Genomic DNA, 22524 nt, shown 5'->3' on the forward strand with positions numbered 1-22524 from the left:
GGCAAGGGAGGGGTTAGGGCTAGGTACGGGATCGAACACCTTCGCCACGATGAATAGTGTATTTTCTTATTTATTCCGATTTTAGTTTATTTCCCGTATAAATTTGATTCTATAATTCGTAATCTTTGCATTCATGAATTTTACTCAACATTTGTGTTATTCCAACTAATGGATTCACTCAAAATTAATATTACCCATTTTTATTTTTATATAATTTATTTGAATTTTTAATTAGGTTATTTGAATTTTTAATTAGGGTTAATCCTTATTCCATCGTACTAAAATTTAATTATTGCTAACATGGTCGCGACAATATTTTGTTTACTTCCAATCTCACCTCAACCTTATTTTAATTTATATTCTAGTCATTTATTTTGCTTACTTAATTTTGGGTTTTATTCCTAATCAATTGTTCTTTATTTGCGATCCATGAACTCCGAAATCCGAATCCAATAAAATAGTCGAACAAAATCGGCATGATGCAATTTATTTAAAAAGTTTTTGAAAATCCGTATTTTTAGTGTTTTGATTTCACCGGTCGAATTTTCAGGGTGTTACAGATCTGCTGTCTGAAGACTTTGTAATCGTTAGTAGAATGAGAACCAGAGTTATGCCACTTGCAATACCTTCTCTTGCCCAATTCTTCAGCCGACGGAATTGTATGACCAGCAGGAAGTTGAATCTGCTTCTCCCGAAGTAACAAATCAAAGATCTTATCAGCCTTGGTGATATCAAAGTCATACCTCTCCTCTTTTCCATAACTTTTCACCCATTGGCATGGTATAACCTTCTTGCTTCTCATCCATTCGGCTGATGCTACCTCGGAATCATCATCTTCATCATCATCAGATCCATATATGTAGGGACAGACATAATTGACCTTTTTAAAGTTCTTCCTGGCTTCTGCAAATCTCTGTTCATGCATGGTCACCTTCTGTGCAAGATGTGACAAACTATCAAAATCCTGGGACGAAAATTTCTCCCTGATCGGAGCTATCATACCCTGAAATGCCAAATCTGCAAACTGGGCATCAGTCAAGCTCAAGCTGTAGCACTTATTCCTCATCTCCCTGAATCTCTGAATATAATCTTGCACGGGTTTATCATCCCTTTGCCTAATTGCTATTAAATCGGACAATTTCATCTCATGAACTCCGCTATAAAAGTAACTATGAAATTGCTTCTCCAAATCGGCCCAACTGTTGATTGATCCATATGGCAAAGAGGAAAACCAAGTAAAAGCCGACCCAGATAAAGTCAAAGGAAACAACCTAACCCTTAGGGCGTCAACAGCCAATGCTTCACCACACTGAGCCAAAAATCGGCTGACATGTTCGTAGGTTGAGACACTGTCCAGCCCTGAGAATTTTGAAAAATCCGGAACCTTGAACCAGCTAGGCAATGGAACCCTCTCAAACCACTCAGGGTACGGATGCTGATACAAGTTTCCAGTGTCCTTTGGCTTGAGCCCAAACTGCTCTCTCATCACATCTGCAATCATATTGGCCCATGGCCTTTGCTGAGGCACCCCCTGCGCTTGCTGTGGCACGGGCTCAAATTGATTGTATTGAGGAGCAAACTGGGGCTGAGTCGATCCTCCTTGCTGATACTGAACTTGCGGCGATGGAGGCTGATACTGGTAATTCAAATTGCCCCCTTGATAATTTTGGAAGTTTGGCTGTATGTTACGCACCAAATGTTCGGGAACAACTTGAGGTATCACCGATTGATCTGGTTGCACATTGTGAACCAAATGCTCTGGGACAACTTGATTTGCGGCATGCTGCCTTGGTTGATTATCGGGCATCCTCAACCTAGCCGATGCATTTAGCAAACCTTGCTACTGAATCGACCGAGCAACCTGCTGCCTTGGTGGCGTCAGCTGAATCGGCTGCTGCTGGATTGGGTCAACAGCAGGCTGAGTTGGTAAGAACATAGCAGCAACTTGCTCTTGAGTTAGCCCATTCACAATTTGTCCACTATGCTGTGGCTGCTCTCTCACCAACAACCGAGGATTGATTAGCTGCCCTGGTGCCGATGATGGTGCAGCAGGTGCAGGAGTTGATACTGGTGCTGTCGGCTGAGCTGGTGGCGCATTGGGAGCAATTGGCTGAGCAGTCAGCTGATTATTAGTGATCAAGGGCCGATAGTTTGGGAAAACACCTCCTGGTAAATAAACCGGTCCTGTAGCCTCATGCTCAGCTATTGAGCCATCAACCATTAACTTCACCATGTTTGACAAGGTATTGACTAGTACTCCAGATTGATTGATCAAAGCATGTTGCACGGCATAGTCAATCCGATCTTGGAAGTTATTGAACTGTATCTGTGCTGTATTACCATCTTTGCTGAGATCCTCACCTTGCACCCCCTGAGAACAATCATCTTTATCTCCTGAGCCATCTGCAGCACCTTTACCGCCTGATTGAGCTGTACCATATGAAACCTGTTGTACTTCTCCATACTTGGAAGAACTTGTCCTAGGAACATCAGTAACCAATTTTATCTTGTATCTTTGAACAATTGTTCCTTTACGGGTCTCCATGAATGAATTCAAGAATTGGTGTTGTGTTTGCTGCATCATCAGATCGAGCTCCTTCTTCTGCTCAGGTGTTAGCTTGTCTATAGTGACGGGAACAATGTTTCCCTCGCTAACTTCAAATGCACCAGACTTTAGATTCTTGGGAGGAAGCTCTTTGCCAGCCGAAGATGGCGATACTGGTGGTTTCTCAGCCATGAGAAAATGCTGTTGCGGTTCTGACTTCTAGTCAGTCCCACCGGGCGTGCCAAAAGCGTGTTGGTGTAAAAACACGAGGCCTGGGAGATCCGCTTAACTCCAGTGCAGGTCCAAAACTTGCCTTTTGGTGTATGAGCGTGCTAGTTGATTTGATCCTGCAATCAACAAGAAACAAAGACAAAGAAAACGCGGTTAAATCCATAAATGATAGCCGATCGGCTAATTGCTGATGACATATCTTTTATCTTTGAGCCGATGTCATATGTGAATCGATCGGCAATTATTAATAAGTAAGAAAGAACTAAATCTACTCGATCGGTTGTATATATCAACAATATATAATCTTTATGTCAATATATGCTTAAATCAAGTGATTGGGATAGATCGGTCGCCATGCCGAGACAGTATAAATCACTTAGATCGAAATATATATTAACAACAAGATTATATATGTTCATAGCATAGCCGATCAGATAGATCTAGCATGTATCGGCTAATACTCCGATACCACTCTATATAAAGATATTAAAGCAAGTAGAATATATCAAACAAAAAGCCTAATATACTTAAATGCAACAGGATCTTAACATAAAGGGCAGATTTAACATGTCAATAGAGCGTATAAGATAACTGTAGTTAAATCAGGTAAGATCGACTGAAACCCCGATACTACCCTAATCGGCAACCAAAGACAGGCTAGAGATTGAGATTCTAATCACGACTCATAAGATCAAACTCAACTGATGCAGCTATAAGTATGAAAAGAAGGACAATATCTAGACAATCAAGCTGTTGGATGTGTCATAGAGTGGTGGATATCCTATATAATCTAAGTCAACGTCATTATTTAACCTAATCGGCTGCCTTCTAATAACAGATGTTAGCCGATTGTAGGTTAGATAGTGATATTGCCGGAGATTATATAAAATATATGATAACTCGACGGTTTACATAAACAAGATTAGAGTATCATAAAGATGGAAGCACTAATCCCGAGAACGCAAGCCGCCATAACAAGTTTTACCTCTTGTTGAAGATCGAAACCGATGCAGCTCAACCCGAAAGCAAGAACTCGTCGAAACAAAACGAAAGTAAAAGAGTGGCGATGCGCCGAGATTATATTGAACGTGTGTTAGTTTTATTACATGGGGCTCGGGGTCTATTTATACCCGAGATTACAAGATATGTCCATATCGGACACTACTCTTATCTCTAACAAACTCTAAGATACCATAAGTCTTTGCGACAGACTTTTGCCCAAACATATCTCTAAGGAAATTACATAAAATATCCTAATTAATAGATACAATTGTCTTCCTAGGACTCTATCCATGCGTGGCAATCATCATGAAGTACATTAACCTAACTCGACAACATACGTCATGTCATATTGTCGGATTCGGCTCAATCGGCTCACCCTGTCCAACTCAGACTCTGCCGATCCTGGTTGCAGCTGATTCGGACTCCAGTCGATCTTTACTCTGTTTCCGGGACAATCTCCATCTCGAACTCCATCTCGATTTCTTCTTCATCTTCGATCCTTGGATTACCAAATTTGGTCGTTAACACCTTCTGAGTCTATTTTTGCTATTTTCCCATTTTATTTTATTTTTCCTATTTTTGGATTTTAGTTGAATTCTTTTTAAACTTGAATTTTGAATGGCTAACCCTAGGTCTTGAGGACTCTTCTGATATTTTGAATATTACCAATCAATCTCAGGACATCGAGCAAGACAAGTTACTGTTCACCTCTTTAATAGTAACCCTATGTATAATTAGTTAAGCAACCATCTTTGTAAATCCCAAGTATTGTAAACTTTCCATATGCAATGAAGAACCATCTATATTCTATGTATCAATATTTACTGATCCAGGGCTTGATACATTAATCATTGTCGAATCCAAGTCATTAGTTTTGGGACCCGACACGCCGCCGAGCTGGGACTACGGCGGCGGGGGACGAAGGCGGGCGGCGGCACGTGAGGCAACTGGTTGGGGAATTTGGGGAACCGGCTCACCTCCAGCCATGGGTTAGGAGTTTAGAGCTATTTGGGCCTGTCGTGTTCTCGTGGCCGCTACTTCCCTTGTTGGGCTGTTTGGTCCCACGTAGGACGGAATCGCCTCTGAAACCGCCCAGAAAGTTGATTTGCAACGTTTTCAAAGTTAGTGGACGGTTTATACCTGGTTTTATGATTGAGGGATGCGATTCAACTAGGAGTATGAGTTGACGGAGGCAAAATAGACTTATTCCTAGCCTCACCCCGGAGGAAGAGTCGCCTTCCCCCCTCCCCCGGTTTTAAGATTGAGGGATGCGATTCAACTAGGAGTATGAGTTGACGGAGGCAAAATAGACTTATTCCTAGCCTCACCCCAGAGGAAGAGTCACCTTCCCCCTGCCCCGCCGTTCCTAGCCTCGCCTTGGACACCGCTCTCATCCCGAGCCCCGCCTCCGCCACCGGCCATTGCCCCAATTCCCAACTGCTGAAGAGAGGGGACTGAACCAAGCCTCCAGACGCCTCCGCCGCCAGCCGACGAGCCCCTTCTTAGCCTCGCCTCCGACCACCACTCTCATCCCGAGCCCAGCCTCTTCTAGCTATTTGTTTTCCCATTCCCAACTACTCGGGGAGAGGAAAATACAGGGGGTCGAGCGCCGCTTCTGCCATGGCCGCGACCCTATCCCAAACCGCACTTCCAGCCGCGCCCCTATCCACCCATCCCAAGCTGAGGAGAGTTGGAAAGAGACGGGGGGAGGAGAGATTGAGGAAGAGAAGAAATAGATGATAGGTGGGCCCTACAAATTTATTGTTATTATTTTTGCTGACTGGATTTACACGTTGACACCACGTGTGCAAACTCCTGGTCAAAACAACTCAAAAAATGTTAGGGAGTAATTCGTCCGGTAAGAATAATTGAGAGGTGTAAAATATCTCTTATTTGAGTTTAGGGGTGTAATTCGGTCGAACACGATAATTAAGGGGTAATTCATATTTTTCATTTTTTTTAATAATGGCGTGGATTGAATAACTAAACTATTGAACGAAGGAGGCCGGGACCGGGATTAACTAAACTTCTGATATATTGTCCCATCGAATAGTTCAATATATGTAATGGTTCTCACGGTATCTCTTACTCTCTTATCACGACACCCCCCCCCCCCCCCCCCCTAATGCTTTCTTCTTCGGCCCAAAAGAATCACTTTTGCATGCAGTATACCTTACTGTGATGAGTAGAATTCTCTGTACTTTGATCAAATGAAATAGTGATAGGAATGAGAAGCCTCTGGAAGAAATAGCCTACCATAAACAAGGAAGGAGGGGCTACATTTCATCAGAATTGTTGCCTCTGCTATAGCAGTGCACTAGAGCTGCGACTCGCTACAGCCCGGTGTTAAACTCATTGTAGAAGAGTGCCAATCATGGATCATTGCCAAGGTAAATCTCCATAGTTCTGTAGGTTATGACCTCCATTCCTTTTGAGCAAAAATTGTTCCAACACAACACACATGCCAAGAGCATTTCTTCAAGGAAAAAAGTTGGTCCATTATCGATCTTTATATGCTTGGTTGCATTCAGCTTTCGATGGAACTCGCATCCCAATGAGTAAAAATTCCAGGTAAAATTGCTTCTGTGTTCCAAAACTTTAGGTGAAAAACATATTGCTTTGTGCTGTGTTGCGATTGTGGATGCTGTGCTAGCTTTACTTTCTTGGGAATATAAGGATTCACATGAACGTAGTGGACACAGCTTCACACACTACCAGACTTGGAGCCTACCCTGTAGGAGCGAAACCATCAGAAAAATGAGTTTTCCTGTCAGAAATTATTTTCCCGTAGGTGAACCGATAGAAATTGCCGGCAGAAAAATTGCCACGGAAAAATTCCATTTTCCTTGTTGGATTTCCTACAGAAAAATAATTTCATTAGGAACGAGAACACACGATACACATGATAGTGATACACATAATTTTGGTTGCACCGAGCACAATTTCTAGTGCATTTTTTTTTTGCTTCTCTTCTCAACTAGGCAAGCTGGTTACAGTGACACAAAAGCACCATGCATGGTTAATCAGTCACACTAACAAATGCACATGATTAATTCAACTCATCCACATGACAAGATTGTTTCCAACATACTTTTGTGTTGCATCTGAAAGAGAGGAGCATTGTATCGAACAACTGAGGATTGTTGAGTGAATGAGTGTGTGCAATTCTCTTGAGATGAATGAGGTACTGCTCGTGTTGTTGTTGTTGTTGTAGTTGTTGTTGCTGCTACTGCTGCTGTTTTTTGTGACCATTCCATCGCGTGAAAGATCTTTTTGTTCTTGAATCTTGAATTTTATATGTGTGACAACAATAAAAAATCTTGCCCCAAATTAGTTTATCGTTATCCACATTCCGTTAGTTCCAAAAAAAGTTGCTCTACAGGCATTACTTCGATGCGCCAATGATATTTTTTTTTTCTTACATATTTGTGTAATTTAATTGTTCAGTCCAGATGTAATCGTGCAAATTGTTGTTTGTTCATTTTGAAACCTTCAAAACACTAAACAAGTTTCAAAATGGACATGGAGCTAGATGCCACATGTCAGATTGGTTGAGAGCCGAATTTAAAGGTACCTGGATTATGCTTATGATAGCAGAGAGAAGATGCAATACAACTGTACTGAACAGTTATGCTTATGATAGCAGAGAGAAGATGCAATAATGCAACCAAATTGCTTTCATCTGTCGAATAAAAAATGAGACCCTGAATTGTTTCATTCATCACTTCTTTTTTTTTGTGTGTGTTTGTGTATGCTGGCTTATTGTACAGATTCTATAAACTGAAAGGATGTCTTGTTTGTAACATATGTAAATTCTATAAACTGAAAATACCAATAGCTAGTTTATTTCTATAGCTTATAGATGTATAAATTTGCAGTGTACTGAACTGTTTGTTGGTCAAGTACAAGTCAACCTTCAGTTATTTACTTTTAACGAGGGAAGCCTCTGAGCATTGTTGGATTGACCTAACCTGAGTCCTGATTATACCATCGAATAGTTTATAGTTGAATATATATTCTACTACTTCTCTCGGCATCTCTTACCAACACTCTTTGATATTAATTTCTTCTCCTCCCCGAAAGAATCGCATTGGCAATATACCATACTGCTGCTGAGTACTACTACTCACTCCACTTTGATACAAGCCTGGAAATAGTGGTAGGAATGAGAAACCTCTAGAATAAATGACCCACCATACAAAAAAAAAGGACGGGTTACTCGTCTTCGGATTTGTTTCCTCTGGTATGACAACTCACGGCAGCAATAACTCACTACTGCAGGGTGATTCAAACGAGTGCACTGTGATAATCACTGAATGCTTTTTTTGTTGGCAGCGCACATCCTTACCTTATAGGCTTGCCTGTCTCGAGCTTGACCTGAAGGTGACCTGCGTGAGTATTGTGTCAATGTTGTATTTGTTATCAGAAGTCACAACTACTGGCATTGATTTCTCTGTAATCAACGGAACTGGGACTCTGACAGCTCGTGAGTTCGACTGTGAGGAAAAACAAAACGTGCATTCCAGACAAACAAAATGAGCATCGGTTATTGCGAATCGAGAAAACAGGCCCAATGATGATTATTAATGGATCACATATCCATAATTTTCTTTTCAACCAATTTGTCTACCTGATCCCCTACAGTCAAAATCCAGGGTGTAAATCCACTAAAACTGACAGGAAATTTTGTATATAAGTTTGAGTTTCTTTACTCTCTAATACTTCAATTTTGTCGAAGCTACTCTCCATGGTCTCCAAGAACATAGGCGTTATATGATGCAGGACCTAATACTTCCTCAAAGAAGTGAAAGGATATCGATGACTAACTCTGGACTATGGACTTGCAAACATTTAACTCGCAAGAATAAAATTGCAATGAGATCAACATGTCTAAGTACATGAGGATGACAATTCAAATAGAAAAGGAGAAAGACCATCATGCTAGATTTCATATTATATGTCGTTTGGCTTTGTTATTAGTCAAACTTCTTTAGGTTTGACTAAGTTTATAAAAAAATTAGCGACATCAACAATTGATGACAATGTAAAGTAAAGAGGATGCATTTGGCAATTTTGATAGCTTTTTGAACTTCACAGTACGAAGAAAATCCTAGTGAAAATATTTTAAAAAGGACTGGCTATAATAATACCCAGAATAAATTTTCTGGCTAAAGACTATGCACTAGCCAGGATAGGCCCTGAAGTCAGCAATCAACTGTTCCTGAAAAAAGAAATTGAAGGGAAGAAGTTGAAGGTAAGTTCATACTGAACAGTTTTGAATCCACCATTCAAACACAAATGACTACTAATCTTATTTTGTACTGAGACGTGCACATCAATTTTGTGTCGAAATATCTAAGCCTATCCAAATTCACTAATTCAAGTCATGAAGTGCGAACGAATGGTTTATACAATAAAAACTCTAATTTCATGGTGTTTCAATAAAATGCAGTTTTAGAAAATGTAAATAAAAGAATGATTTTAGTAATTAAAATTGTTGCTAAAAGGGTTGCATTCTGTTACAAAAGTTATAGAGAGAGGTTTCTAAAAAAAGTTATAGGGAGCAACACGGTACCCGGGCCTCAGGAACATATTAATGTTGCCAAAAATCAATGTCGAAAAACAACCAGTTGGGGAAAATAACTACAAATAACACTAAGGCCATGTTTTGTTCTTTGGCCAAATTTTTTTGAAGTATACGGACACACATTTGTAGTATTAAACGTAGTCTAATAACAAAACAAATTACAGATTCCGCCTGTAAACTGCGTGACGAATTTATTAAGCCTAATTAATCCCTCATTAGTAAATGTTTACTATAGCATCACATTGTCCAATCATGGCGCAATTAGGCTCAAAACATTCGTCTCGCAATTTACATGCAAACTGTGCACTTGGTTTTTTTCATCCACATTTAGTGCTCTATGCATGTGTCCAAACATTTGATGTGACGGAATTTTTGGAAGTTTTAAGGGAATTAAACACGGCCTAATTTGGTTCAACCATCTGTAATCCACTCAGTTTTGTTGCTACTGACATGAGAAGTGTATACAAAGTTGTTGCTACAATAGTAGCATGCAATGTTGAACTCAAAGTCCCCATTTAAATTTATAGTACCATAACAAGAGGGAGATCAGTATACTAATATATTTAAATTGTACCAATGCAAGTGTAATAGAAAATACTGTTGAGCAAATAAAGAAAAAATGGACAGACAAAGTATTCAAATTGGGGGTTGATTACAAACTCGACTAGTAGTAGATCAGAGGTGATAATAACATGAAATCACAATTTTAAGAAGTGATCCACTCATCACTCACATCACGCGGGTTGAACGGAACATGGATTTTCCCATTGCTCCTCACCAGTGTGATAGCTAGTGGCCCACACTTTAGGGTGATCTACATGGGAAACTGGGATCACACAAAACACTTTGCTATCAGATTTACATATACTTCGCTATCGGATAAACACCTCTAAATCACGTACGGAATGCAGTCAAGGAAAAAAATGAAGGACTTTGATCCAAACATACAAGAAGAACCTAGCAACCATCCAAAATTGACCTGGATGTTGCCTCTGATTGCTTTGCTGATGTTTAGCTGGGGAAGAATGAGAGAGTTGGCCAGCTGGCCCATTCCTCACTTAAATCGCCATGTTGAACATGCCATGTTATGCCCTCATTCAAAATATATGGTGAAATGTCCAATTTACCCTTCCATATACACTACAAGAGGTGTGTGCTTTTTGATTTATTATGTCATAATATGTGAAATTTATGTCAAAAATTAAGATTTGTGACAAACAGTTGACGTAATTTCAAACGTCAAAAAGCCACCGTCATAAATTTAGTATGTGACATTTGTACATTTATTGTCATAAAATCCTAGGGCTTTATTGTATAAAATCCTAGGGCTTGCCACGTGGCAGCTGACATGGTTGAAAAAAAAACGTCACAAAATAAGATTTGGCCTGCTAAAGCCCATGTAGCTCATGGGCCACAAATATATTTTTTCTAGGGTTGTTGCTAGCTGGCCCAGTATATTTTTTGCTTGTTTGTTTATGAATGCAGCCTGTACAAATTTTCAGCCCACACCAATTCGGCCCATATGATTTTTCCAACCCACACAATTCAGCTCATATGATTTTTCCACCCCCACAATTTAGCCCATATATTTTTCCAGCCCAAATAATTTTTTCAGCCCACAAAGCTCAACTGATATTTTTTCAGCCCATACAATTCAGCACAGATACTATATTTCAGCACATACAAAATCAGATTCAAATAAATTAACATTCCACAAATGATTGCAATGTCACATGCATTTCACATTCCAGAAATCTTAAAATGCAATATCATTACATCCATCCACCAATTCAATACATATCCAAAGTCTCAAATTTCATATTCCTGCTACAGCGAGAGCAACAGCAGCACATCTGCAATAGCATCACAGCAGCAGCAGCGCAATGGCCAAAAGCACAGCAGCAACAGCACAACAGCCAGAAGCACAGCAGCACCTAAATAACATCCCACAAGCACAATGGTCGCAAGTTCAGTGTCACCAAATATCATTTGGAACCTAATTGTGTAGGAGTGCTTACTATTCAGCATCTGATGATGCAAAATTGCTGCCAAACAATTGAGTAGTTTCTTATTGTACTTGAATTACATGTACCCCAGTGGCATAATGTATCTATGAATCTTATAATACATGAGTAAGCAAACATTGGCAGGGCACTGCATTTACGTTAGAAAACATTGACAGCAGTTTCAGAGATAGAAACAGACAGAGTTGTCCGAAGTCCAGTGCAAAAAAAAAAAACAAGTACCTTATGGCATCTGACTTGAATCCCATCAGGTTTTATAGTGCTAAACTGATCCTCAAATTGTGTCATTGTGCATTTAATGGTAGAATCCTCACCTGTATTGTATGAGCAGCAACTATAAAATAAAGATAATAAATTTCAGGACAACAACAAAATTATCATGTCTGGACTAAAGCCTACGATTATAGCAAATACCTTATGTTCATACGTATTGCTGCTCTAGCCCGTTCATCTGCCGCATGGCAACGCACAGGTGGACAATGTGCACGACGTCAGCATCCCTAAGGATTCATCCTTGATCAAAAGTATTATTTAGCCTTAGCCTTAGTCCACATACTGCACACAAAAATGAAGAGTTATTCCATACAAAATCGAATCCAGATTCATCCTTAATCATACAAAAGCATCTCTTGCTCTAAGATTAAAAGGAACGTGACATCAAGCTATAAACGAGCAGAACCGTTCAGCTTTCTTTAATACAAGAAATAAACAAGCTCACCTTGTGCCCATTGTGGCCTTGGTGTTGCTTGTCCGTTCAGAGATCCGGCACATGCCAAGATCCGGCACAGAAGTCTCGGCCACATCAACGACCGGCGCTTGATGCATCACAGCCACACCCAGTGGCGGAGGATGGAAAAAATTTTAGGTGTGGCCTACGAATTACCACAGAAGTTAGCACAGAACCAAAAATCTCAATGCATGTTATTATACGATGCAATATTATCACAACAAGTCTACATTAAGCACGGTAAACAAGAACTAATTATAAGTTGATGATTCATCATCTATTTGTAAACAAGTATAGATAGAAGAGTAGGTACTCAAAAAATACCTCAACTTCCTAATATTCATGCTTTCAACAATACATCACAAATAGGAAGTACAGTACTGAGTATAGATAGATATAGTACCAAAGATTGATTAATGTTCACATATGTAGACACCTGTTGATGGAGTGATGGATGCTTGGCTTGTTGGCTTGTCACTTGCTTGCTGTCGTCGCTTGGTGCTGCACGCCTGCACAGCTGTTGTGCCATTCATCCCACCCTGCCTGTCTCTGCTCTTCCTGCGCTGCGCGCCTGCCCCTTTGGGCCATGGCGGCTGGTGTCGCGCCCGGAAAAATACCTTTTTCAGAACGTTAGTGTATTAATCCCCGTCCCAGGAAAAACCGGGGTACACCACACAAACATGATATAAAAGACACATCTTTATTATATCGATAATATTTACATTATTACAAAGGCACTTCAGGCCTGACAAACAAAAATAAACAGCAGCGGACTAGCGGACCTACGGCTCCATCTTCACAGGCGCTCAACTGGGGTATAAGCCGGGACTCCACCTAAGACTTCTTCTCCAAAGCTTCTCTTACTGAAGGGGGGAAAGATTGAGCAAGAATGAGTACAACCACCGGGAGATGTATGATTAATGCAAGGGGGTACAAGGGGTAATAATATAGGGGTTAGGTTTTGCAGTAAACAACATTTAAAAGTCACTTAGCTGTTCAAAGCTATTTTGTAAACACGATCCTAGAGCTACACAATATTATTAATCAAGGCCGTGAACCCGCACGAACCTATCTTAACCCAAGGCCTATGATGATTCAGACCGAACTGGCAACCCGACCTGGGTCCCAGCTCGTCCCAAGCCAACCCAGGCCAACCATTCCACATTTTAGTTGTTAAGCAAGTTTTAAGAATTGAACCACTAACTTGGGTACATTGCTAGGCTTGCCCATAACTGAGGGCGCGGCTATTCGAATAGATTATACTCTAATCAGAGTTGTACATCTTTACCCACAAGACACATCTTTACTCTGCGTTCCACAGCCGTGGAACTCGTCGTAAAGGATGTGACATAACCCCTTTACCTATCCTAGCCGTGACAAAAGCACCGACCCAACCTCGTCTACAGCCGGAATCCCGAGACAGGTAGGTAAGATTGAGCCCGTAGCAGCAGGACACCGGCCCTGTGCCATGACATCTCGACTATCGAGCCGTAGCCCGTGTAGCCTTCATTTACCCTAGAGATGTCCATCGAGCCCCGACTTCGTCCATCTCTATCCGTGTACTCTTGCCAGGACTAGACTGAGCACCGAGTTAAGCCTTACCCATTAGACATGTGGTTAGTACGGTAGTGCTTTGCAACAGAGGCCCGAAGACCAGTCCTTATAGTGGCCGAGATGCTACTAGCAGAACCATGCACCTCGAGCCTAGCCTAAAACCATTTTGGGAGTTTTGTATAGAGGGGGGAGGTATGTGTTCAATTCCATCACAAGCCAACCATTCCACAGTGTCCAAATGATATGAGAACTCCCAGAGTCTAAAGTTATAAAACCACATAGTATTGCCTAATTAATCAACGAAGCATCTACCTAAATTCATACTAGTGGAACCGTTAATAGAGTACCCACTAGTTGGGGTCTTGTTTATCCTAGGGTGAACAAGGTAATAATAACAATAGCAATAACAAGGCTATAACAAGGATTAATAGGAAGTGCTAAATAAAACAGTGACAACGCGGGAATTTAAATAAAGCGGTAATGCAATAATTTAAATCAAAATAATTTTATAAACTGGGATTCAATATGCTCAAGGATGATGTGACTTGCCTTGCTCAGAGAGAACGGCCTTCCGAACCTTCGGCGACGACCGCGAAGCACGCTTCGGAAACCTCCGGAACGACAGAAGCTACGCAAAGCACACAAGCAAAGCTACAAGCCTAAAAAGAAGCAATAACAATACATAAAAAGAAAGCACATGGTTCTTTAGGTTATAACAAACATTAAGAGACTTGAACGGGTCGATTCAGAGTTCGTATGACCAAGATATGATCATCCGAAGTTTAATGCTGTTATATGGAGATTTGCGGATTATTATAATTAGGCTTTGCAACTATAAAACATGTGTAAGTGCTAGCCTGGAAAAGACAGGAAGGCTGCGCTGTTGACATGCGGACCCCACATGTCAACCTAAGGGACCACGGCAGACCGGTTACATAGAGACGGTCCACGGGTCGACGGAAGCGGACCCCGTGTGTCAACCGAGGCGAGTTGCCGACAAACGGACTCCACTAGACACCACGCGGGCTGCACACGTGGAAACCACGCGGCTACCGAGCGGGCACACAAACACGGTCGCCACACGCACACACGAACGACTACCGACACCGGTACAAGGGTACCGGGGTCGACAACCGCACAACGGGTACGGGGCGACACCGAAAGGACGAGGACAGGGGCAGCGAAGGAGAGATCCTTACCACCACGCGACGAGGCGTGGGAACGACGACAACGAACGGGCGCGGCGGAGACGGCTCGGGGACGACGGAGACGAACGGCGAGGGAACGACTTCGGCGGCGATCCTTGGACGAAGGCGAGACGAGGCCGGCACAAGACTTGACGATGCGGAGCCGAGGACGAAGACGACGACGGGGCTGCTGCACACTTGACGAAACGCGGGCGGCGAATGCGATCGGCTTGGCAGAGGGACGAACGCCACGACGAGCGGGAACGACGAGAGGACGACGATGGGAACCGGCGAGGAGGTGACGACGAACGCCGGCGGGGAGGCGAGGATGACGTGGAACACGCCGCTGCGATGCCGGAGGAGACGACGACGTCGACAACGGAAGGGGTTGCCGGAGAAAACGTTGACGAGGAGGAAGGAGAGACCGGCGCAGCGGCGGCGGTCTCCGGACGAATCCGAGGGCAGGCCGGGGTGGAGGTCGATGCCGCGGTGCTAGGGAAGGAGGCGACGACGACAGCCGCAGCACCGGCGAGGCGGCAGAGGCGGCTGGAGGCGGTGGAGTGGTGATGACACCACTGGTCGTCAGCGAGGACGCGTCTCCGGTGGTCTCCGCGCGAAACGGAGGCGACGCCGGTGGAGGGGAGGCAGCTGCGACGCCGAGGGAGGAGACGGCGACGTCGATCGGCGTACCGGCGACGAACAGGAGCCGGCTAGAGACGTGGAGGTACTGGACGCCGACGAGGAGGCCACTCCGGCGAGCTTCGGGCGAGGAGGAGGTGATGTCGGAGATGAGGACGGCGTCGCGGAGCCGAGGGACGCGACGGCACGGCCGACCAACGCTCAGGCGCGGCGGCACAGGCGGCTGGAGGCGGCCGGTGCGGGGGAAAGAGAAGGGGGACGGCGGGGAGGGGTGGTGAGGCCACGGGAGAGCGCGGGAGGGGGCTAAAACGAGAGAACGGAGCGAGGGGGTTCCATTTTATAGGAGAGGAGAGGGAGCCGGGCACGGGAGAGGGCGGAACGGCACCGAGAATGGCGGCCGGCGGCCATGTAAGGTGGCCGGGGATGGCGTGGCCGTTCCGGGCGATTGAGGGCGCCATTCAAGGGGGAAATTAGGATGAATTGAGGCCTTGTTCTTTTAGGCTGGGTTTGGGGGGGAATGGGCCAAAATCCCCGTGTGCCATCCCGGCCGGGTCGAATTTTCTTCCGTGGCCCATGTATGCGTTCGCCTGGGCCGGGGTGGGAGTAATTCTCCACCCAATCCACACCAATCCCACGGGGAGAGAAAAATCGCCTCGGAGACGATTTTTTTTTTCCAAGCCAGCCGCAGCACTCGGCCTCCTCGACTCCTCGCTGCGCTAGGGTTTGGAGGCGGCGCGAGGTCGGGAGGCGGCGCGAGGTCCGGGAGGCGGCTCTAAGCTGGAGATCCAGGAGCAGCATATCTCCAGCCGCTGCCGCTCTCCATCCTGCCCTCGGTCGCTGACGATCTCCATCTAGCTTCAGCCGCCGCCGGTCTCCATCCCGTCCTCAGCCGCCACCGGTCTCCATCCCGCTTAAGCCGCCGCCGCCGCTCTCCTTCCCGCTCTCCATCCCAGCCAGTCGCCGGCGCTCGCCATCTCTCCTTCCTCACTTCGGATTCACCGGTTGCGGGAGAGGGCAAGGTCGAGGGCAACAGCCCGGATACCAAGAAGCAGGTCTGATTCTTGATCTCCTCTTTTCCCACTCAGAAAAGATTTTGTGACTTATCTAGTGGATGAATTTGTTGCTAGTTGATGTATTGAGTGGCTGTATGGATTGAAGTATCAGTCATGTTTTGCTTAGAAGGAGGGGTGATGTGGTTTGTAGTAGTAGAACCTGAAACCACAGAAAATTCCATGCACATCTCTGTGTGTGTGTGCAAATCTTGCCTATCAGTTGCTCTGTAATCAAGGAAATATATATTTGAATTGGCAGATCCTATATTTCTGAACATGGGCTCTCTTCTTTCTTTTCTTTTTTTTGTGAGGGAGAAACCTGGTTTGTTGATTCTCCAGGAATTATTGTAGATGCAGTGGGAGCACACCTAAAAAATAAAAACTAGTGCACTCTGTTGTTGCTGTCTAGAATGCATCACTTTGCTTTTGGCCAAGGTCATTTGAGCTTCAGATTGAACGACCAATACTATATGCCAATTGAATGAGCAAGAAGATACAAAAATTTGAGCAAGAAGATACAAAAATTTTTAAAGTCATGCTATGAGGTGGTCAGGTGGACACTGTAGTATACATTCTAGTTTTGGTAATTTTTTCCATGGCTTTTTGTTTAGCAAAATGCCCTTGTTAAAACTTGAGAAATGTAGCTGTCCATCTTTTGTTCGAATACCTATTTTACTCTTAGCAATCAATTTAGCATATTTATCTATTCTGAACTGCTACTATGTTCACAACTAGTTTCAGGAAACTGGGTGTTCAGATATATTACTAGAGGTCATACCATACAAAGCTATATAAATTGCTATTGAATGACAAAAATATAATCTGTTGTGCTGAATTAAATTTCAGGAGAGGCACAGGCGTGTGGGGTTGGCAAAAGTAAAGCTGAAGGAGTTGATATTACTCAAGGTATTTGAGAAAAAACTAAATACAGTTGTACTTACATTTGCCTGATATGAAGCATTTAATCTTGCCCCTGCATATTTACTAGAGTAACAGAAGTAATTTGAAGTTGGAGAGAGAGAGAGATTGTAGGTACAGTGTTATGTGATCTTGCTCAGGTGGCAGATGGTCTCAGTTTTTTTTTGCTAGTGAACAGGAGGTTGTTATTTTCAAGTAAACATCCTACCCTAGAAGGATATCCTCACTTTATTAAAGTTGCTATCTCTGAGGTTTAAACAAAACTAAGTACACAAAGTACTTCTGGAACTAGTCAAAATCTGAACACATTATTGATCCCCCTCCTCCCATTTGCAGACTGTTTATTTGCTGAAAGTATTAAAAGTATTTATGCATGTAGCCACCTTGAATGCCTCTAATTTCATGTTTAATAATATTGTAATACATATGCATATTATTATGTTCTCACACATAGTTTAAAGTATAGTAATTCTATATCTCTTTTAGTGATAAAATCAGTTCGAGAATGGCGGATGAAATTAAAAGGAGGAGAGAAGAGGACGATGATATGATGCTTTTTGTTTTTCCTGCGATGTATATGCTGTGCGGTACGACAAATAGTGAGAAAATACCTAGACATATCTCAAGACTATCCGGTAAAGAGCGGCTTCAAGAAATCCTTGAACGACATGTAATGGATTGTAAAGTTGCATTCCGCATGGAGCCTCATGTTTTCAAGACAATAGCGAATTATCTTAGAGAGGAAAAGTTGTTAAAGGATAGTAGAGGCTTGAGGATTGAGGAGAAACTTGGGATATTTATGTTCATGCTCGCTCACAATGCAAGCTTTCAAGATCTACAGTATGAATTCAAGCATAGTGGGTCTACACTTCATCGGCATATTAAGTCTATTTTCAAGATAATCCCAGCTCTCACCTATAGATTTCTCAAGCTTCCTCATGCCGACCAAACGCATTGGAAGATTAGAACAAATCCTCGCTTCTTTCCTTACTTCAAGGTGAATCTGGCACTCAAACTAGAAATGAATATCTATTCCTTTTCCAATTAAATAACTCATGCATATTCTGTCCTTTTCTTCCCTTTTTGCTGCAGAATTGCATACGGGCTATTGATGGCACTCACATTCCTATAACTATAGATGGAGAGAAGGCAGCTCCTTATAGGAACAGAAAAGGGACTTTGAGCCAAAATGTGATGGTTGCTTGTGATTTCGACCTAAATTTCACTTTTATCTCATGTGGTTGGGAGGGGTCTGCAACCGATGCTAGGGTCCTTAGATCAGCAATGAATAGTGGCTTTCAAGTCCCAAATGGTAAATTTTTTCTAGTAGATGGTGGTTATGCCAACACACCACAGTTCATTACTCCTTATCGTGGTGTTCGGTACCATCTAAAGGAGTTTGGACGTGGTCATCGTCGACCTAGAGACTACAAGGAGTTATTCAATCATCGCCATGCCATTCTGAGAAACCATGTAGAGAGAGCTCTAGGGGTTCTAAAGAAGCGATTTCCCATCCTGAAAGTAGGCACTTTCCATCAGATAAAGAACCAAGTGCGGATTCCAGCAGCTGCTGCAGTGTTCCACAACATGATCCGGTTGCTTAATGGTGATGAGGGCTGGTTGGACAACCAACCTGATAATATAGAACCTACTAATTTTGTCGATCTACCAGAAGGTGACAGTGAATACCGAGATGATGTGCCATCTCTTAGCAATCAAATGATCAGTGGGAATAATATTAGAGATATGATTGCTAAGAAGATGTGGGAAGATTATGTTCGTAACTAGCAAGAATAGTATAGATAATATTTTGGTTTTGCATGATTTGTATTTATTTATGCAATCAACATTTATGATATGGACAAATTAATAGTAAGCAACGTAGTTTGTATTTTCTCATTCAATAAAATATTGCAATATAGTTATGATGTTTGGAAGACTATCTCCGAAAGCAAGCCTATTGCAGCAGCAACAAAGGCATCTACAAAAGAAGGCATCACCAAAGAGCTGTAGCATACAGAAGAAGAAGGTTTCTCCAAAAGGTAGTATCTAACTTGTTTTTTTGTGAAGTATTTTCCTTTCATATTAATGATTACAAATTTTACTTACTATAATCTAATTTTGTCTAATAGCTCAACAATCAAGAGCTTCATGGAACCCGGGACTAGAAAAGGCTTTAGTTGATTTACTTCATGAGCACAATAACCCACATTACCGGTGCCAAAATGGGTGGACAAGTGAAGCATGGAACAAGGTCGTCAAAGAATTTCGTGACAGACATCCCTATGTCACCATGAATAAGCAACAGATCCAAGATAAGGAGAAGGAGTTAAAACGAGATTATAGGTTGCTTAAGGAGGCAAGGAAACAGAGTGGAGCTTCTTGGGATAATCAACGGTGCATGATTGTTGCTGATGATGCTGTTTGGGCAAACATACTTACGGTATGATATTTTGAGCATAATTGTTTTGTCCTCATTCAAATCACTATTATTTGTATTCATGCCATAATTATCTGTTTTTGTATCTTGTGCAGTCAAATGAGAAAGGAAGGAAGTTCAGCAAAAACAAGTCCTTTCCTCTCTTTGAATCCTTGGGTGAACTTTATGATGGTAAATTTACCTGATGCCATAATTCTTTGATTCCTTGTGCTTACGTTCAGTGCAGCCAACCTTGTTATTTGTTTTCTTCTCTCGTTGTTTGGCACTGCTACCTTCTTTCTTTGGCTTCTTCACATATCCTGCACCTGTACTATGTTCCTTTTTTATGCTGTAGTCCTCTTAGGAAACAACAGTAACATAGCTGATTACTTATGCATAGTGACATTTCTCATATCCGCATATTGGAAATCAATGCCAAATTATTTGGTTGCTCATGATGTTTACTAAGATTGAGGCTTTAAATGGCTGATTCTGTTTGCTAGTGAACACATTCTTTTTTGGTGCAGTATGATCAATGTTCCATTAGTTATGCATCTCCCTTCTCGGATCTAGTATTTTCCCTAATAGGTATATACTGAAACTTTTGTATGGGTAGTGAATTGCAACCTTTTTTTTTAGGCCAAACTGCTGAGGGCAACATGAATTTCACTTCTATTGAGCCATTCCAACATGCTACTCTCACATAAGTGAATGAATATCTTGAGAGAAGTGACTCTTTTCCTGATGTAAATTGGGTTGCTGATGATGATGAGACCACTGAAGTTCAAGATGAAGATAATGCAGTGGAGCATGAAAATCAGGGAAGCCACATTACTATCACCTCAAGAGCTAATGGAGAAAAGAATGTCAAGAAGACCAAATCTACTGAGAGAGAGAGAGTAGAAAAGACACCGAAGAGGAATAAGAGGAATGATGTTGTTGATATGATGGGAAGTTACTTGGAGATGAGAAAAAGACAATCTGAGGAGGAGGAAGCAAAGAAGAGGGAGGAGGAAGCAAAGAAGAGGGAGGAGGCAAGCAAGGTAGATGATTGCTCAATAAGGAACTGCATCACTGTTGTGGAATCGATGGAGGAGCTCTCAAATGAAGAAAAGGTCAAATCTTTTGGAGTATTCAAGGACGCGCAGAATAGGGAGATCTTCATGAGTGCAGGGCCTATGACTCGTCTTATATGGTCAAGAACGATGCTGGTAAATTTGAATTACTATTGTTACTAGCATAATCTTAATTTGTGCAATTCTGAAATTCAATTCTTCTACACTTAAATAGGTGCATTTTTTTAGCCACGTTGCACTTTGTCTATGATGCGATTGTGTAACAATGCAGACCATGTAAGAATGACCTTTGGACCAAAAGGATATTGTCTTTCCAGGTACCCGTTCATACTTTTATAATTTTGACATGATTTTCATGTTATATTTATGTCAGGTTTAGGCTGAAGTTAGCATAATTTTGACATAATTCTTGTTAGTATGCCTCTGAACTTTTATAATTTTGATTCTTGTCAGCATGCCCCCTCTCTTCTGTCATGCAGCCATGCTAGTGTGTGTGCGCGCGCGCCACTACTACTAGTACATATCTACATCGATCTACATCTACCTATATCCATTCATCCACTTACATTCCTTGCCTACCACCTTACTTCTTCCTAAAATCAATCTATCTATCTATTTATCTATCGATCTATCATGCGTGCTTGCTATAACTGATTAACTGGCAGTGTGATCATCTCTCTCTACTGCTGCTACATATATGCAGTGCTATGCTGCAGGTATAATGTGCTATGTCTGCCTACCACAAATCTAAGCTAATTGTGACATGGTAATAAAGCAGGTGCTAGAGTGATTCTCTCTGTATGTGTATGTGAGTGTGTTTGATGTGTAATTGTATCATTGCTTGTGCTCAACAAAAACTTGAGTACAAGTAACCATCTTCTGCATATTTATCTGATTTGATTCAAGTTCATTTTACCTGTTGTTTAGTTTACATATTAGCAATCACCATTGTCTAGTGTCTAAGACTTGTTTCTTTTTGTTTGTGTAGTTCCATGGCCCATTTGCTAGTTGTGCCCATTGGAAGGAATCTTTTGCAAGATAGTTCATAGAGACCGCTTGAATTGTGAAATGCGATGGATGAAGGACAATTTTTCCTAACTGCTTCTTAATTCATGTAGCTGTGATGGTTGCAGGAACCATTTTTTTCTACAGGATTAACACTTGCTTGATCAGACATAGATATATTATTTAGTTTGATCGGATAGAGATATATTATTTAGTTTGATCGGATAGAGATATATTACGTTCAAAGAACCTATTTTGTAGCTTGCTTTGCACAATGGCAATTGGATGTTTACTGCTTGTAGAATTTAATCTATCCAAAATTATGATTTTTAATATTCTCGACTATTTTTAGAATCCATCTGTGGTAAATCCATGATTTTCTATCTTTACGCTTTTTAGAATTATTTTGCACGTTGAATTTCTGTTCCATTTTCATGATCGTTTTTTATCTTGTCATTTCTGAATTATTTTGACTTTCGTGACCTTCCAGCTTTTTAAATTTTATCCGAATTTTCCATGATAGTTTCTCACGCTGAATTTGAATGGTAGTAATCCCTT

General features: G+C 42.0%; 1 protein-coding gene and 1 long non-coding RNA gene across 3 annotated transcripts; both read left to right on the top strand.

Moving 5' to 3' along the window:
- The first annotated feature begins 16147 nt into the window (after nucleotides 1-16147).
- LOC127770499 (uncharacterized) lies at nucleotides 16148-20818 on the top strand. Of its 2 annotated transcripts, XM_052296236.1 has the most exons (6): nucleotides 16148-16548; nucleotides 17395-17454; nucleotides 19389-19508; nucleotides 19599-19909; nucleotides 20002-20077; nucleotides 20525-20818. In XM_052296236.1, exons 3-6 carry the CDS (start codon nucleotides 19391-19393, stop codon nucleotides 20590-20592), a joined length of 573 nt encoding a protein of 190 aa, XP_052152196.1. In that variant the 5' UTR covers nucleotides 16148-16548; nucleotides 17395-17454; nucleotides 19389-19390; the 3' UTR covers nucleotides 20593-20818. The 2 variants fall into 2 exon arrangements, with proteins under 2 accessions (XP_052152196.1, XP_052152195.1); XM_052296235.1 differs by lacking the exons at nucleotides 19599-19909; nucleotides 20002-20077; nucleotides 20525-20818 and adding an exon at nucleotides 17953-18463 and having other exon boundaries at nucleotides 16153-16548; nucleotides 18559-19408.
- A 303-nt stretch (nucleotides 20819-21121) lies between these two features.
- On the top strand, nucleotides 21122-22299 carry LOC127770500 (uncharacterized). The gene is made up of 2 exons (XR_008017007.1): nucleotides 21122-21278; nucleotides 21950-22299. It is a non-coding gene; the product is annotated as an uncharacterized LOC127770500 (long non-coding RNA).
- The last annotated feature ends 225 nt before the right edge of the window (nucleotides 22300-22524 follow it).

This window comes from Oryza glaberrima, chromosome 4 (assembly GCF_000147395.1).
Source record: "Oryza glaberrima chromosome 4, OglaRS2, whole genome shotgun sequence".
Classification (NCBI taxonomy): domain Eukaryota; kingdom Viridiplantae; phylum Streptophyta; class Magnoliopsida; order Poales; family Poaceae; genus Oryza; species Oryza glaberrima.